Raw genomic sequence first — 17,634 nt, 5'->3', positions numbered from 1 at the left:
ATACTCAAATTACCATTAACAAGTATTATACTTGAGCGGTGCTGGAGCCAAAACAGGTAATTGTGCAGAATGTCCCAGTATGGGTATCCAGAATGGACTACAGTATAATGGCTGGAAACAAAGTGAAGAGATCCTACAGAAAATTCAACTGTATGAATCAGACCAAAAAACTTCTTGGAAAACTGGAAAAGACCACAACCCTGAAATTCCAGACACAGGGATTAAGATGCATCTTTTGAGACACTGCGCTGCTTAAGAATCACGTTTTTATGTTATTGTGCAGAACCATGCATTTGTGTAACATGACAGATATTTGCAGACATACATGTAAATGCAAAGCTATTGCCTTCCTTTTACATTTCTGTCGGTAAAGCTGGCTAAACAATCTCATTAGGAAGCAAACCAAAAGCAATTCCTAATTTGAAAGTGATGAATGAAAGTCTATGCCACCAAACACTCTTCACTGCTTCTTCCCATCACCCCAGTCTTCACCTGAATTAATACTATAAAATGGGGAAGCAGTCCAACTGAATGAGACCATTTTTCTGTTCCCAGTTCTCTCTGGGCAATGAGGCATTCTTATCTTCATAGCCAAAGGGTCTCATAAGAAGAACTTCAAGAGGCAAGCTCAAGCTCACCTTCAGAGAGAAGCCAGAGGAAGTTCTGAGGCATTAGCGGAAATTAATCTTCCAATTCTTAGACAACCATGAACATTTCTCTCATAGTCCTCCAGGATTAACTCATTGCTTTCCAAATAACAGTACCCAGCTGCTCTCTCCTTAGAGCTCTATCGAATTCATTTGTTTTCAGATTTCTAGAGATTAATTCCTAATATGCATGTTTCACAGGCAGTGGACATGACCTATAGCTCAAAAGTTTTGTGTTCATGTGCAGCCTCAAACAATAATTGCGTGACCCTACAGCCAACTTTGCCTCTCCTCTTCATACTTTTGTGGGTCAATGAAAGGCTTGTCAATAGACCGGATCATCAGCTCCCCACAGTACACGCATTCAGCTGCCACAATATCATCGATGTCTGCCTTGATCTGTTCCCGACTCTGCTGTCCCTTACCCAAGCTAGTGGCATCTGTGTCCTTGGGACGATGATGGGCTTTGGAGGGCTGGCTTGTGGCTCCCAGCTTCTTCTGAAGGTCTTCTAGCTTAGCTTGCTTGTAGGCAGGCAGGTTTGGAAAAACAGCCTGGAACAGACAGTCATAGTGGAACATGTGGCCGCAAAGGAAAAGGTAGAAAGGGCGGTTTAGGAGTGGAAAGTCACAGGCTGCACACTTTTCCTGAGGCTCCACAGAGCCATATTTGTTTCTCATCTCCTGGATGTCCTCCCGGATTCTCTTGGCACTCTGTGTAGCTTCCTCCATCTCTCTCTTCAGCTCTTCAATGTGCCTGTTGTAGTCCTCCAGAGAGTTGCAAATAGCCTCCTTGAAATGGTCGATGGTGACAAAGTCGGGGAAGAAGGGCAGGACATCTTCAATCTTTAATAGGTTGCAGCTAGAAAGGCAGGCCATGGCCTTCTTGACGTCCTTCTCTTCCTGGACCACGTGGCGAGCAATTTTCAACCAGAGCTTCTTCCGGAGTTCCTCATCCTCTTCAGGGAGGTCTGCACAGGACTTTGCTAGATCCACATCCACCTGAAAATTGAACAGAACAGTAAGGAAACAAAATTATGATTTCCTCTTCACTTCCCTCTCCGTCATGAGAGCCCACTACCAATAAAGGAAGGACACTGGTAAGAGAGCTCTCCATGATGTCAGTTATAACTACAGCTCTATAGTTGACATGCCCACTTGGCTGTTTGTATGTCAGCCACATCCTGCCTCCACGCCCTCTCCCCCACCCAAAGACATTCACTCCCAACACAAAAGGTGTGCATAGTAATTCTGGATCACTGAAGAGTGATCTGAAGAGTCATTAGGGTCCAGGAACACAACAGGAAGATCTAACTCTCCAAAGCCACTAATGACCTTCGACCACCAAGGTTGACAACAATGAATTAAGTATCCACCCTCATACAGCGGGCACAGTTACAATTTTTGACCTTTACCGGGCTAGAGCATTTATCTCCTCTACAGTATTCTCTATACTCAGAACATAGGATTCTGCAAATATTGTGATGAACTAAACACAGTAAATGTCAGCATTTTAAATTGTACACACTGCACTGTCACCATTCAGAACCTGACTAAGTTACCTCTACACTAATTTAAACTTTCTACAAGATGACCAACAGGATAAATTCATTTTAAGTTTTTCTTGCATTTTTTTTTTAAATCAGGAGATTAAGAATAGGGTGGGATCCTCAGGTCAGCAGAGCTGGTTATCAACAAGCAGAGTACCACAGAGCAGGGACTGCATTAACAGAAACCATATCCCCCACCACAGTCTCTTTCACTCTCCTAAGATTATGTGAAAGTCAGATGTCCAATGTGGGTTTCTGACTCTGGCTCAGGCTAAGGAACTGTTTAATTGTGGTGTAGACATTTGGAATCAGGCTGCAAGCCAGAGCTCTGGGACCCTCCCACCTCGCAGGTTCCTAGAGTCTGGGATCTAGCCCGAGCCCAAACATCTACACCACAATGAAACAGCCCCTTAGCATGGGCCAGAGTCAGCTGGCACGGGCCAGATGATTTTTAATTGCAGTGTAAACATACTCTGATAGTTCTGAGCTTCCACTATTGCTTTAAGTTAATATGGTGACAGACATTTCTTCCTATCTTGGGGCCTTTATAACCCTTTAAACACACTAGCCAGCCTTCTCACCCCTTCCCTTAAAGAAGGGAAAAGCTCTCCACTACTGGACCTTCAAGAACAAACAAACTAAGAGTACTAAACATAGTAGCACACACCTGCAGAGCTAGATCCACTGCTTCCTCATATAACTCCATGACTTTGTAAACATGGACACAGGCTCGGTGGTGTCCATGCTCTGCACACAGCCGAAGCGCATACTTCAGGTCATAGTGGATCCTGTTAGGGTTGGTTCCTGCTTGTTCGAGGTATGATAGCAGCGAGTCTGGCCGACACAAAGCATAGAGAGACAACAGGTAGTTGTGAATGGCTTGCTCCGTTTCCTCCAGCTCACACACACAGAATTCCATGTATCGAATAGCTTCACTGATCTGTTGGGTGCTCCCACTTTGGCTGTAGTTGACAAGGGCAGGTATGAGCTTCCTGGCATCCAGTTTCGTGCCCATAAAGATCCAAGCATCAACCACCTTCTTGGGGATGTGTTGGATCAGGACGGGAGAGAACTTGTAAAAGAGCTTTTCATCTCTGTGTCTGGTAATGACATTTAGGGCTTCATCATAGTCATCATGCTGGCAGTGATGGGCTACCACTCTCTCATAGTCCTGCATAATAACTGAAAAATAGACCATGTGTTCCGTGTCCCCATGGCTTGCTAGCAACTCATAGATGGATGCTCGGTTATTGAACAGGCACTCTTTGTTTCTGGGGCTGCTCAGGAAGCTGCAGAACTTCTCCCGAGTCTCATCATAGAGATTCCTTTTCGAGGTGTCCCCTTCCAGAGCACCTAGCCGATTCAAGTAGAGCTCTGTTAACCAGGTGGTCAGCAAAGTTGTCTGGGTCTTTTCAGAGGACTTTAAGTTGGCCAGTTTCTTGAGCAGAAACTCCATCAATGCCTCCTCCTGCTTGGCTTCAATGAACTTAAGGGCAATCTCTTCAAAGTAGTTCTGGGTCAGTGCATAGCACTTGGCACTATCTAGATACCTCTTGTTTTGGAAGGAGTGTTCTGCCTCTCTTGCCAACACAATATCCAGGCACTCAGGACGGTCTTTGCAGTACTCTTTGGCCAGATCAAACTTGTTAATGTTCATGTACATCTTCCACACGTCTCTCGATTCCCGTTGTACATGGTAGCGGAATACAACTTTCTCCGTGTGGATCCAGATCTGCCCAACTGTGGGATCTTTGATCATGCGCTTCAACGAGCCAAACTTCTCCAAGAACAAGTCTTGGAAGACAACCTGCCCATTCAGAGTGCACACAGCCTTCACTCTGTCAGGCAGTAGCAGCAGGAAGTGGAACTGGGTGAGCACTATGGAGATTGGCTTGTTAGCTGCCACATCTACATCAGAGGGATACTCCCAAACCCGTTCATCACTCAGAATAGAGTCAGGCCGTCCATAGTCCAATGTACCATACAAGACACCGTTTCCCATCATCCAGGCAAAGGAGCGTGGGGAGGAGCGTAGCTTTGGCGTGTAAAATGCTATTTCGCTGTACCCAAAGTTGGCTGGGAACTCTCGGAAGCTGGGCAAGTGGTCTGCATGCATGCCAAACACGAAGCCAAAGCCCTGCTGCTCTGTCCCCTCAGGCACTTTGCCAACAAACTGGAAGAGTCTCTTACGAGTAGTGGCAATGATAAAACATTTCCCGTCGAGCCCTCGCTCTATTTCCAGACAGCAGACTTGGGTCGGCCCTGCCTCCTCCTCTAAGGAATAGACCAGTCGGAAATACTGGTCCGGATTAGTGCTGAAGAGACTTCCCTCGCTGACAGAGATCTCAGCCTCGTATATTTGGCCCTGGGCTGTCCCCACCAGGATAGGACCAGTGTTAGTCTCTGAACCCAGAAACTTGTTCCAGCCCACACTTTCAATCAAGTGACCTTTCCAGCGGGAAAGCGTCCGCACCTTCTGAGCACTTCTGTTCAAATACAGGCATTCACTAGTGTTCAGTGCAATCACAAGGTGAGATCCTACAAAGGCATATAGCAAGAGAGAGATGATTAATGGGTGCAGGGTTAAAGGAACAGTGAACACCCAACCCAGGCAGCACCGCTACCACAAAGCAAGACTTCAGTGTTTTGTCTAACATGACTAAGAACAACCAGAAGTCAAGTTCCTAAAGTTCCCCCAAGAATTTGAATTCTTAAGAACCTGGGGATTGCCCTAATGGATGAGATCAGTGGTCCATTTAGCCTAGTATCACAACTGACAGTGACCCCAGATGCTTCAAAGCAAGGTACAAGAAACCCTATACGAACAACTCTGGAATAAATGGCCCATAGAAAGTCCAGGCTGCTAATTGTTGTCATTAGGTTTTACATTTAATAAGTGTTTCATCCCAGCTAGAGTTAACTGTGGATATTATAATTATAATCCTATTTAGAATTCTGCTAAGCTCCTGGCCTCCCAAGGCCAAAGGAGGCAATGGGCTCCAAAAATTAGATGTACATTGTGTAATGAGAATTTTCTTTTACCAATTGTAATAAGCTAGCTCAAATCAGCAACATCTGTCAGTGAAGAACTTGGACAGTGGTTCATATTCAACAAAATGTAAGGGGTGAGGCACAGTATTCTTCCTCTAACACTTGAGTTTTAAATAGGCAGAGTCCCTGGACAATAATTAGGTAGCCTGAATTCATTCCCCAGGTGAACCACATACTCCTTCCACACACAGAATAGAAACTGGAAGTCTTCCTTAATTAAATGCTTGTTTAACACAATTATTGCATTTGTTGTAAAGATTAAACAGCATTTTGCAATTTCCCCTACACCATCACCGCACCTGTGTGGTCCAAAAACATCTTGTAGACTCTGGCTTCATCCTTGCGTCCCAGCTCTACCTGATTAGGTTCATCTGCCTTGCCAAGATCAATCCTGCATGGAGGAATGATAAAGCAAGTTACCAAGAGGCAGGAGGAGCCCATGTAACTGCGGAAACAAAATTGTACCTTTTTCTTTTACAAAAGACCGTGAATCTGCACCTAGTTTAGAGACAGGGTTTCCAAGCAACCCAAAAACAGGCTGTGAAGGCTTCAGGTCTTAAATAGTACGAGTTACCTGAAAAGGGTGTCTCTGCCAAGGCTCATACAGAGCTGGTTACAGGAGACCACAAGGCTGTTAATTTTCTCTGGAGGAGTGAAATCAATCCTTTGCTTGTTAAATACTGGAGTCTCCTTCTCCAGCCGAGCATTCACATACCCTAGGAAAAGTAAAAATACAAAAGTAGTTCAGAAAAAGAGACACCACCACAATGTAACCTAAAACAGGGAGCAGAAACAGGGAGGGCTACAGGAAAGTGAAGCGCTCCATGGTGTGGAATCATGGGGAGTAACACCTATTCTTTTCCCCGGGTGTATGTTTGGAGCTACAGTACAAGTCTATTTGCCCATTCTGCCACAGTGCAGCAATTTGTCACATGGCACTAACTTGAAAATAAATAGACACAGCAAACCCTGAAAACTCTGGAAGAAACTGCACATTACAGTTACATTACAACTTCATAAAAAGCTGATGAAGAGGATGACATAGGAAAACAAATAGTCAACTATTGGAAAATCAGGTTATTCATTAAAACACTGAAAAGTGGGCATGGTGCTGTACAAGATGCTAACATAGATGGTACCTGTGCTCTACAGCGTTTACAGTCTAATGAAAGTCAGAAATTGGAGGTGGCATTAGTTTAAAGTGTTTCATTTGGGGAGGATAAAATTAATTTATCTTATTCAGTCTAGGATCCATGACACAAAAAAGGCAGAAATTGAGATTATTCAAAAGATTAAAGATGGCTAGATTTTTCCATAAAAATCAATCAGTTAATTGCCATAAAACAATTTAAGATCAGTGACTGCAGGCAATACAGCTGGAAGTCACAGCTAGATCAGTAAAAAAGTTTCAGAATACTTGTATGATGTTGTACATCCACAAAGCTCAACCACTTGATAAAGATGAAAAAGTACTGTTACTCCAATTTTACATTTGGGAGAAACTGAACCATGGGGTTCAGTGAATTGACTGAAGTCGCACAGCTTGCTGAAACTAGTACTCGAATCTGGTGAGTACCAGAATCAGTGCCCTAAACATGAAGCCACAACGCTGCCCAACAAAAGCCAAAACTAGGTAGAACTGGCTTCCAATTTCATTACAAACTGAAAACTTGAGCCAGTATGATCCAGTTCCTGGATCTTTGGGCAAATCTGGATTGAATTTCAAGCAAGGCTAGGACAAATTAAGACTTGGGGTTTAAACCTGGCAAATGTGGTCATTTCATCAGAGTTGCACTCTGCATTTTAGGTCTGCTGAAGCCTGAAACTCAAAGTGAAACTCAGGTGTGTGTGAACTGAAACTGGGAGTTAGAGGGGGTAGAAACCAATGACTTTCATATTGTTCTAGTCACAAGGCTGATCTAAACTAGAACCACAACCACCACCACCACCACCACGCTTCAACTATTTTGCTTTACAGGCTCCACTTACACACTAGGGGACCACCAACCTGGCTAGCTTGGGAGACACCAAATTTAGATGGTGGCAGATTACTAGACAGGGCGGTCTGGATAGCAAGTGGGAGGAGAGAGTTTTACATAAGCAGCATGACAACATATTCTGCTACAGAAACTGGTTCAGAACAGGCTTATAGTTTTGTTTTAGTTCATAAAAGCTTTTCAAGTTTTAAAGCAGGTGCAGTGACCTCAAGAGAAGGCCACGCACTGAGACAGTGAAGGGAGGAGGGTGAAGGACTAGCCAGGGCAGGGGGATGGGAAATGTATACATTAAGATAGATAGGCTTTTAACACCACATAGCAGGGTGGAAGAATGGCATGACTGGTTTCATTTTTCTGAAGCTGGACAGGGATCAGCTTTCAGAAGCGTAGGACAACCTAGAAGCACACAATTTCCATGCCTAAATTAGGAGAGCAGCATTCAGAAACTGCCCATGGTGGATGGACTCTAGCCAAAATCCACAGAGGAATTCAACTCTGCCACTGAACTGTAAAATAATGTGATATTCACATGGACTAAAACATGAATGATACTCATTAGTAGAATCCAGGGAAAATACCTATGTCAACAAAAAGATTGCATCACAAAGCTCTCTCCATATCAGTCTTGTGATACAAGTTTTTCCCCTGCCTGAATTTCCCATGCCCCCACAGGACACAATGTAACCCCTTGACCAAGAATGTTGCATTCCTCTAACAGAATGACCAGACCACCTCAGGCTAGACAACAAGAAAGAACTGGTCATTTCTGGTTCCTTTCCTAGGTTAAATTTACACTGGCCTCCCTCCACGGATGGAAAACCACTGGCTCCACAGGGATTTCTAGGAGAGTTATATCCATGTAGTGAAGTTAGCCTGGGAAAATCTTCACTTGCAAAGGATTTACAAGGTACACAAGGTTACTCCTGGGAGAATTCTGCACCACTGTGCATGTGCAGAATTCATGTTCCCTGCAGATTTCTTTTTCCTCTGCAGAAAATACATTCTGAAGGAGAGGTGCTGCAGTTATGCCTTTCACCCACCAGGAGCTGCTGTGGTGCCAGAACATAGGGCAGCTGCTCACCAGCTGTAACAACCCATAGAGAGGACAGCTTGCATTCCTCACAGCATCCTGCCCACAGACAGGTGAGAATGCACATATGGGGGGAAACACAGAGCAGGGCACATGGGGCTGCTGGGGGTCACAGACTGGGATTCAGAAAGGCTAGTGGAGGGATGGGGGCTGAATAGGAGTGGGGGTACAGGGCCACATGGGGACAGGGGGTGCATAGGGATGGGGGAGGGAGTGCATGGACACATGGGGACAGGGGCAGATAAGCCTAACTGAATGGGAGAGGCTGGGGTCAGCCATGATCTGTATGGGGGAGGCTCCTCAACTCCCTAATAATCCCTCCTCCCCCCCCCAAAAAAATCCCTGTTCCATACTTCTCCCACTCACATCCAACAACCCTCCAGGTTCACTCCCAGGCTCCCTCCCAGCAATTACTTCCCTCTCACTCAGCTCCTCCATTACTCCAACTCCCAAGCCTTTGCATTGCTTCTGAGAGGTGCAGGAAATATATTTCTGTATTGTAGTTTGAATGAATTACTCAAAGTTCTGTATTAATACACCTAGGAAAGAATATATTTGTCAAAAAAAATAATTCCTGAATTTTTTTTCATTGTCTGTATTGTTACAGACATACTTGCTGACAGGTATTTTTAAATAAGTTACCACAATAATTGATGCTGGCATGATTATATTGTGTTATTCTGACAAAATATGCAGAATTTTAAAATATTGCGTGCAGAATGTGTATCTTTTTGGCACAGAATTCCCTCAGGAGTAAAAGATAGAACATGGCTGCTGGAAACCAAGGCCACTGGCTGAAACAGCCATACAGCACGGCATAAAATTAAAAACACAGTGTAAAAGGAGGGTGAGAAGACCATTTGATTGGCAGGATAGGATTCTGTGGTCAGCCCAGCACTGTAGAGGCCGCAAATGCTCTACTGCCATGTGGGAGGGAGCAGAGTTTAGGCCTAGAGCTCTGTAGGCTAGCAGGGGCCTGGAACAGCACAGGGAAAGCACAAGCAGCCCCTATAGCCTTGTCCCTATGCTATTTTCAGCAACTCTCCCACTACTGGTCTAGCACCAGCATAGCCCAGTTATAGCACTAGTGTAGATGGGCTGTCAGCATCATCTAGACCTGCTGCAAGCACAGTCAAATGACATGGTGTCATAAAGAGATAGTTAAGGGTTAATGTCTCTTTTACCTGTAAAGGGTTAAGAAGCTCAGTAAACCTGGCTGACACCTGACCAGAGGACCAATAAGGGGACAAGATACTTTCAGATCTTGGTGGAGGGAAGTCTTTGGTTTGTGCTCTTTGTTTTGGGGGTTGTTCGCTCTTGGGACTGAGAGGGACCAGACATCAATCCAGGCTCTCCAAATCTTTCTGAATCAGTATCTCATGTTTCAAACTTGTAAGTAATAGCCAGGCAAGGCCTGTTAGTCTTAATTTTGTTTTCTCAACTTGTAAATGTTCCTTTTTGCTGAGAGAATTTTACCTCTGTTTGCTGTAACTTTGAACCTAAGGCTAGAGGGGGTTCCTCTGGGCTATGTGACTCTGATTACCCTGTAAAGTATTTTCCATCCTGATTTTACAGAGATAATTTTTACCTCTCTTTTTAAGAACCTGATTGATTTTTTCCTTGTGTTAAGATCCAAGGGGACTGGATCTGGACTCACCAGGAATTGGTGGGAGAAGGGAGGAACGATGGTTAAATTCTCCTTGTGTTAAGATCCAAGGGGTTGGATTGGTGTTCACCTGGAACTTGGTGAAAAAGCCTCTCAAGGCTGCCCAGTGAGGGGAAGGTTTTTGGGGGGACAGAAAGTGATCCAGACACTGAAATTTCTGGATGGTGGCAGTGTTACCAGATCTAAGCTAGTAATTAAGCTTAGAAGTGTCCATGCAGGTCCCCACATCTGTACCCTAAAATTCAGAGTGGGGGAGGAACCTTGACACATGGAGACAAAAGTGCTGGCACCTTCTCTACCATCGCTCTCCCTCGGTTGCTGCACTGATGCTAGTTCAATAGTGGCACATTCGAAAAATAGCAAGCTTAGAGGTAGTCCAAGTGTGCACATTGGAAGAGATGGGAAATAACTTCATGCTAATTATGCAACACCCCTTTTGGGTAGCACTTCATTAAGCCTTTGTCTATACATAGTTTGACCATCCTTTTAACTAAGTCAGCACCCCCCCCCTGCTGTGGGCACTTATTTCAGGCTGAGTGTCCTATTTTGGTTGTGATTAAGTCAGCGAGGAACTGATATAAGCAAAATTGAAAAAGGACACTTATCCTGAAATAAGAGGGCTCATAACTAGTGGTCATACTGATTCTAGTTAAATTGGTGCTCAAATTGCGTGTAGACCACGTAGGGTTGCCAACTTTCAAGAGTGGCGTTTCACTGATGGGAAAGTGATACATCACTGAAAAAAGAAAAACATGGAATGGAGGATGATCAAGGCACAAGAATCAAGCCATTAAAATGAGATCTCTAAATCACATTAACTTAGAGTCAAGAGAGCCAGAAAAAAGTTAATTGCCCACTCAGGAAAAAATAAGGTTGTCTCAGTCAGATGACCAATGAAAATCTAACTCAGTAAAGAAAGGGACAGTTTAGCTTTTGGATGGAAGGTTTTATTGATTTAAAAGCTGTTTCATTTAAAAGTATGTATGTATTTTGGATTCCTTGAGAGATTACCTGTAACAATGCAGTTAGTTGTATGTGCACTTCAGTCATTAATTTGAGATTTTTAATTAGTGATCTTCACCAGAAGGGGAGAGGGGCATTTTTTTAGCCTCTGTTCCTCTACACAAAAAGCTTGAATAGGATTCAATTGGTTTTATTCCATCATATGTAGTTTTTCCTGATTTGGAACATGAGAACTAGTTTTGGTTTGGAGCCTCAAGGCTGTACCTCTGCACTCCTCTCAAATGTGCACAAAAAACACTTTTTAAAATGCACTTTACCTATGTGGGTTTAGGATTCTAAATGTTGCACCTTCATTCAGATTTCTGGGTGAACCTGCTTTCTTTCTACCTCCCAGAGGCTGAAACATCTGGAGAAAGACAATGAAATATGACGACTACCAACTCCAGCAAGGTCTTTTGGAGTAAGGCAGGCCATTTCATGTTGGGACTTGCAGAACCTGCAGTTTGCACTTCAGCCATCCCCAGCCTTTGCTCTTTTGGGATCTACATCTTTCTGAAATAGCATCAGTAAAAGCACAGCAGTTTGGCACCACTTCAACTAGCTCAACACCTCCCAAAATGTCAGGTACAATGTTATGGTTTGCTCTTATGTGGATGTGCTCTACATAAAGCTATTACTTTATTTATTTCCCCAAACGAAGCTGTTGAGACTTTAGATCTGTCTGCAACTGCAGCCAATCAATTCACTTTCAAATCATGTTCAAAGTTACAACCGGAACCCTGAAGGGACACCCACAGATTTTGAAATGGTGATGAACATGGCTGCATCTCAACTACACCTGCAGTTAAACATGGTTCAGCTGCCCCCATTGCTGACACCCATTTGTCAGCAACAGGTACATTTTTAGTGAAGACAGAGTCTATGACAGGGGTGGGCAAACTACGGCCCACGGGCCGGATCCAGCCCCTCAGGGCTTTGGATCTGGCCCACGGGATTGCCCTCCATGGCACCGTGGGCCCGCGCAGCACTCAGAGGCTGCCAGCACCACGTCCCTGAAGCCCCCAGGCAGGGGGGCAGAGGGCTCCGTGTGTTGCCCTTGCCTCCAGGCACTGCCCCCTGCAGCTTCCATTGGCCGGGAATGGGGAACCACGGCTAATGGGGAGTTTGGGGGAGGTACCTGGAGGTGCGACAAGGGAAGAGCACGTGGAGCCCTCCGCCCCCCCCCCCCCCCAGGGGCCACAGCACTTCCTGGAGCGGCACAGGGACAGGGACAGGGCAGGCATGCAAGTATCCTGCCCTGGCCCCAGTGCATGTTGCTGCCACCCCGGAGCCGCTTTAGGTAAGTGGGACCAGGCCAGAGCCCGAACCTCTCCTGCACCCTGCCCTAAGCCCCCTGCCTGCACCTCGCACCCCTCCTGCACCCCAACTCCCTGCCCTGAGGTCCCTGCTACACCCTGCATCCCTGTGCACCCCAACCCCCTGCTCTGGCTCTGCATACAATTTCCCCACCCAGATGTGGCCCTCGGCACAAAAAGTTTGCCCACCCCGGTCTATGATAACTGAAAAGCTACTAAACAGATGTTATTGCAGGAGTCAAGAGTGAAAGCAGAGGAACAATTAAGGAAAGGAATTGTTAGCCAAAGTCTCTTAAAACCATTCTGTTTTTGTTAACTTCCAATTAGCACCAAAATAATTAACATTTGGGGGGGGGAAACCTCTGTTAGAGATTCAGAACCCTGACTTCAATTAAACTTAACCAAATAAAGGTCACAAGCCATATTTTAAGAAATGTGAGCTTCAGTGTATGGACTATGTTTAATTTGTTCTCTCTGTTTATCCCAGATGATACTCGAAACCTTTTGATAGATTAGGATTTAACTAAAGTGGGGAGCCAGTCAGAGATACTTTCAGAAGCTTATGCCTATAGATTTTTAACTCAGCAAAGAGATGCCAACTTCACAGAGTGGCCAGCACTGAAGTGGCAATGCTAGATAGAACATAGTCCTTTTAAAGCTAACTGGGTCTCGTATCTAATTCAACCTTATATAGTGGCAGTAGGGGAAACCACACGTGAAACTCAAGATTCACTAGTTTGATTAATAGGGGATGTACTACATAAGTACCCCTCTAGCTAGCTACTCCTCATTCATATTGCATAGCTGGCATAACCCATCACATAATTATTGTATATTTATATTACATTACACAGGTGGACATACATAATGTAGGTGCCAGCACTTCACAAATCATGGTATAAAGTTTCAAACCCACACAGATTGCTTTCATGCCACACTTCTGAAGTGGTAACCATACTAATATGAAATCAGCCCGTGTGAGTTACACAGCCATTATACACCTGATGGAACCTATGTTATCTGCATCCAGTATATCGGTAAGTTTCCCTGGTCTGGGCAACTAACAGGATGTCACTAAGCATCACACATACAAAATGTTTAATAGTTTCTACAGTCACTCAAGTTCCCCAAATAGGAAAGGAGCAAAGACTAAGAAACTGATTAAAAACAAAATCAAGAAGTGGCACAGACAGGAGGCCTCCTGTGAGACACTACTGCTTCAAATTTGGATTGACAAATGGAGAAGCAGTGGTTAGAGCTCACCCCAAGCTCATAACTTTAAAACCATTTCACATTCTCTTTTGCCACCTACACAAGTGCATTCATACAGCACAGTGGTATTTTAGGATTAAGTCATTTCCCACCTCACAGAATAATTTCACTCTAAATAGAGGTTCCCTATAGTCAGAATTTCAATTGCAATGAAGCAATTTGGGACTGGCATCCTTCTTCCTCAAACAGTTTCACTCTATAACCAAGTTCAAGCTAAGCTCTAAACATAGGGCCCTACCAAATTCATGGCCATGTAAAATGCTTCACAGACCACAAAATCTGGTCTCCCTCTATGAAATCTGGTCTTTTATGTGCTTTTACCCTATATTATAGGGATTTCACAGGGGAGTCCAGTGTTTCTCAAATTGAGGGTCCTGACCCAAAAGGGAGTTGCAGGGGGGTCATAAGGTTATTTTAGGGTGGGGGTCACAGTATCACCACCCTTACTTCTGCACTGCCTTCAGCTGGAGAGCAGTGGCTTTTGGTCAAGCACCAAGCTCTGAATGGGGTGCCCTGCAAGCACCCGCACAGAAGTAAGGGTGGCAATGCCATGCCATGCCACCCTTACTTCTGCGCTGCTGCTGGCTCTGCCTTCAGAGTTGGGCTCCCAGCCAGCAGCTGTCGCTGTCTGGCCACCCAGCTCTGAAGGCAGTGCCACCGCCAGCAGCAGCGCCAGCAGCAGCGCCAGCAGCAGCACAGAAGTAAGGGTAGCAATGCCACAACCCGCCCTACAATAACCTTCTGACACACACACACCCCTCTCCTTTTTAGGTCAGGGCCTCTACAATTACAATAGCATGAAATTTCAGATTTACTTATCTGAGATCATGAAATTTGCAATTTTTAAAATCCTATGACTTTGAAATTGATCAAAATGGACTGTGAATTTGGTAGAGCGCTATCTATACACAATGGAGTATCTGAAAAGAACCAATGTACTATAACATTGTGTTCATAGCTTAAGTACACAGATTGCATTTGTAATTACAAAAATACTGTACACATCTGCTCATTTTCTGTACTTTAGGTTTAGCAAATGGAAGCCTTACTAATAGCTGATGTACCCAGAGAGAGTCAGATCAGCATCACACGACGGAGTGCCCTCTCTACACTATAGCCTCCATCTTTGGTACTTATAGTGACAAATTAAGGCCCTAATTGTCTCCACATAGAGAAAACCTGGAAAGATGGGAACACTGAGAATTCATTCAAAGTACTGCATGATGATATTAATAATTTGCTCTTCTATAGTATCACCATAGACTCTGAAAACACATTACAAACTAAACCACACAACTATCCATGAGGTATTATTACACCCATTTAACAAAAGGGAAACGGAGGCAAGGAGGGGTTATTTTCCCTCAGTGATACAGGAAGCCACTGGCAGACTTGGGAACAGAACCCAAGTCTGACTCTGCAACCCTATTTAACCAGTAAGATCACAGTGCTGCTCAGCGCCAGCCAGACTCAGTATGCAGGCCCTAATGTTTCTCAGTGCTTTTTGCAGTGCTCTTGCTCAAATCAGACCGGGGGGGGGGGGCGCATAGTGGTCCCGGAGCAGTTCTCACGCTCTGACCTGCATAAATGATTAAGTGGACCCAGCCCCTTACCAGAGTGCGGGATGCCCACGTTGGCGCGGCTCTGCTGCAGGGAGGCAGAGCGGGACAGCGAATCTTCGTACTCGTCCAGGATGGAGGCCATGGCTGCACCTGCCGCCCCCGGGGCCCCGCCACCCACTCTGCTCCCTCCCAGGAGACACCGGGCAGCCCCTCAACTCATCCCAACGCAGCTAAGGGGTTACACACAACCCCGCCCCCCGACAGACCGGGGCCGCAACTCCCCTCCTGCCGCAGGTCCCGGCGGCGGGAACTCCCCTTCCCTGTAACCGATCCCGCCCGTCCTGTCTCGCGTTCCTTCGCTAGGAGCCCGGTCACTCCGGCCCGGCTACTTCCGCAGCCCCTCAGCTGACCCGGCCCACGTGACCTGACTGCTTGCGGGCCGCCGCGCTTCCTGTTTCCGGGCGGCTGCGCGGCGGGGCGGGGCGTGTCCCTCACGTGCCCTGAGCCGGAGTTCGCGCGCCTGTCTCTGGCCTAGCTCCGCCCCCCCTTCAGCGCACGCCCACCTAGTGGGGCTGTGGTGGCGCCGCTCCCGTGCTTCGCTCCAGGGCTGGTCCCTGTGCTCGCACCTGTCACTGACAGTGCCGCCCTAGGGAGCCCCCGGCCGGCCGGCCGGCGTGTGGGGATTGCACTACACTACACGCTGGTCCCGCCAATCACCGATACCGCCCTTCGCAGCTTGGATGTGCGTCCCCAGGCTGGCCCGGCCAGCTCTGCCTGGGGGAGCGTCTCAGCCCAGTGTTCCATACAGGGGAACTAGGGTGACCAGGTGTCCTCATTTTATAGGGACAGTCCTGATATTTGGGGCTTTGTCTTGTATAGGTGCCTGTTACCCCCCCATCCGCTGTCCTGACTTGCTGTCTGGTCACCCTAAGGGGAACAGGCCCTGAGTGTTGCCTAAAGACAGAGCAGTCGCACATTGGATCGAATATTAGAGCTCAGGAGTTCTTCGGCCAGTGTTTCTCAATGGGTGGGCAGTGGCCCTGAGGCAGAGGGCTCATATAAGGCAGTCAAGGGTTGTGTGTCCTTGAAAACTGTATAAAAATCTAAAACAAACTCTTAGGCTTGCTCCCCGATTCCCAGTGTGCTTCAAGTCAAGTGGTCTCTGTTGACTCCTAGACATATACACATAAATTAATTATATAAGCTTATAATTGATACATTTTTTACTCTTACTGTATAGTAAATGTAAAAGAGTCACAAACTTTTCTTTCAAATATGGAGTTACCAAATTGAAAAGGTTGAAAAACATTGACCTGTCCAATGCCACCTTAGCCAATAAGAAAATGCTTTTTAATGTAAAGGGCTCTGTTCTGATTAGGCAAGGCAGATGAGGTAATATCTTCTATTGGACCAACTTCTGTTGGTGAAAGAGACATGCTTTCCAGCTTACACAGACCTCTTCCGGTTCCATTCTGTTCTGATGGTAAACTGCAGTCCAAGTGGATTAATACAACTCATTATTTTAGATGTTTTTCTCCTTTCTGGACCCATCACTTAATTTTAGCATTAAAAGCTGTGTTTAAAAATACCAACCATCTTCTACAATATGTTATGATAGTAACTTAGAAATGGGCCCATACTTGAACCTCACAGCAAACCCCATCAGGTTTCATCATTGTGGGGTGTTTGGATTTCAGTGCCTAAATCCAAATCCCTATTTACGGTGTTTTGGTTCTCGATCAGACCCAAACTGGAAGAGGTCTATTTTCTTATTTTGGTTTGGTTGACAACGGCTGAATTTGTGAGATTACAGTCATTTTGAGCTGAAATCTCATGAGATCTGGTTGTCTGATTTCAGTGCTGTTAAATTGGAAGCCAGACCTTAGCCTGGATTTGAAATGAAACTTCAGCCTAAACCTAATCCAGATTCTGAACTAAACATCTGTTAGCCCATCTGTTATTCCACCTCCAATGCTTATTCAATTTACTTACAAATGTTTTAAATAATTATAGTGCTAAATTCATGAACTCAAGGTTTACAGACAGGAGTTGTTTTTAAGTGGGTAAAAGCATGCAATGCATTTTTCAGTTCTTTTGGGTGTCTAGGAGTTCGTAGACAATTAGGTGACTCATTTTTGCAGGGTTTTGCCAAAAAACAAAAAAAGAGAAAAGAAAACAAAAACATAAGCTTTCTCCAGCAGGTGGCAACATGCACCTGAACAATGAAGAACATACAGCTTCACAGACACAGGACCATACTCATTTCTGGTACAAGTTACATAAGGGATGAATTTGATCTCCAATCTTTGGCTTGAAAAAAAAAGAGACTAGTAGGACTAATATCTATGCTTATTTTGGAGAGGCCTTTAAGAAAGCATTTTTGGAGAGAAATTTATTTGTATTTCATTTTCATTTATTCTGATTTAATATTAAAATTCATGCAGGATTTTAATTTTATTTATTCATTCATTGCCTCTGTATGAT

At 45.2% G+C, this 17,634-nt stretch overlaps 1 protein-coding gene across 1 annotated transcript; it reads right to left on the bottom strand.

Annotated features, from left to right (window-relative positions):
- Positions 1–247: 247 nt before the first annotated feature.
- Positions 248–15,639, bottom strand: VPS18 (VPS18 core subunit of CORVET and HOPS complexes). The gene is made up of 5 exons (XM_039538567.1): positions 15,202–15,639; positions 5,820–5,961; positions 5,545–5,636; positions 2,862–4,732; positions 248–1,646 (listed from the first exon to the last, which is right to left on the bottom strand). Exons 1-5 carry the CDS (start codon positions 15,290–15,292, stop codon positions 918–920), a joined length of 2,925 nt encoding a protein of 974 aa, XP_039394501.1. The 5' UTR covers positions 15,293–15,639; the 3' UTR covers positions 248–917.
- Positions 15,640–17,634: the final 1,995 nt, after the last annotated feature.

The sequence above is a fragment of the Mauremys reevesii genome, linkage group 4 (genome assembly GCF_016161935.1).
Source record: "Mauremys reevesii isolate NIE-2019 linkage group 4, ASM1616193v1, whole genome shotgun sequence".
Lineage (NCBI taxonomy): Eukaryota > Metazoa > Chordata > Testudines > Geoemydidae > Mauremys > Mauremys reevesii.
Note: the sequence above shows the minus strand (reverse complement) of the source record. Positions and strands in the feature narration are given on the sequence as shown.

Coding starts and splice junctions, on each gene's coding strand:
- VPS18 (XM_039538567.1), bottom strand. CDS start 15,292: ATGGCCTCCATCCTGGACGAGTACGAAGATTCGCTGTCCCGCTCTGCC. Junction 5,637..5,819: donor GGCAGAGACACCCTTTTCAG/GTAACTCGTACT, acceptor TCCTCCATGCAG/GATTGATCTTGGCAAGGCAG. Junction 4,733..5,544: donor GATGTTTTTGGACCACACAG/GTGCGGTGATGG, acceptor ATGCCTTTGTAG/GATCTCACCTTGTGATTGCA.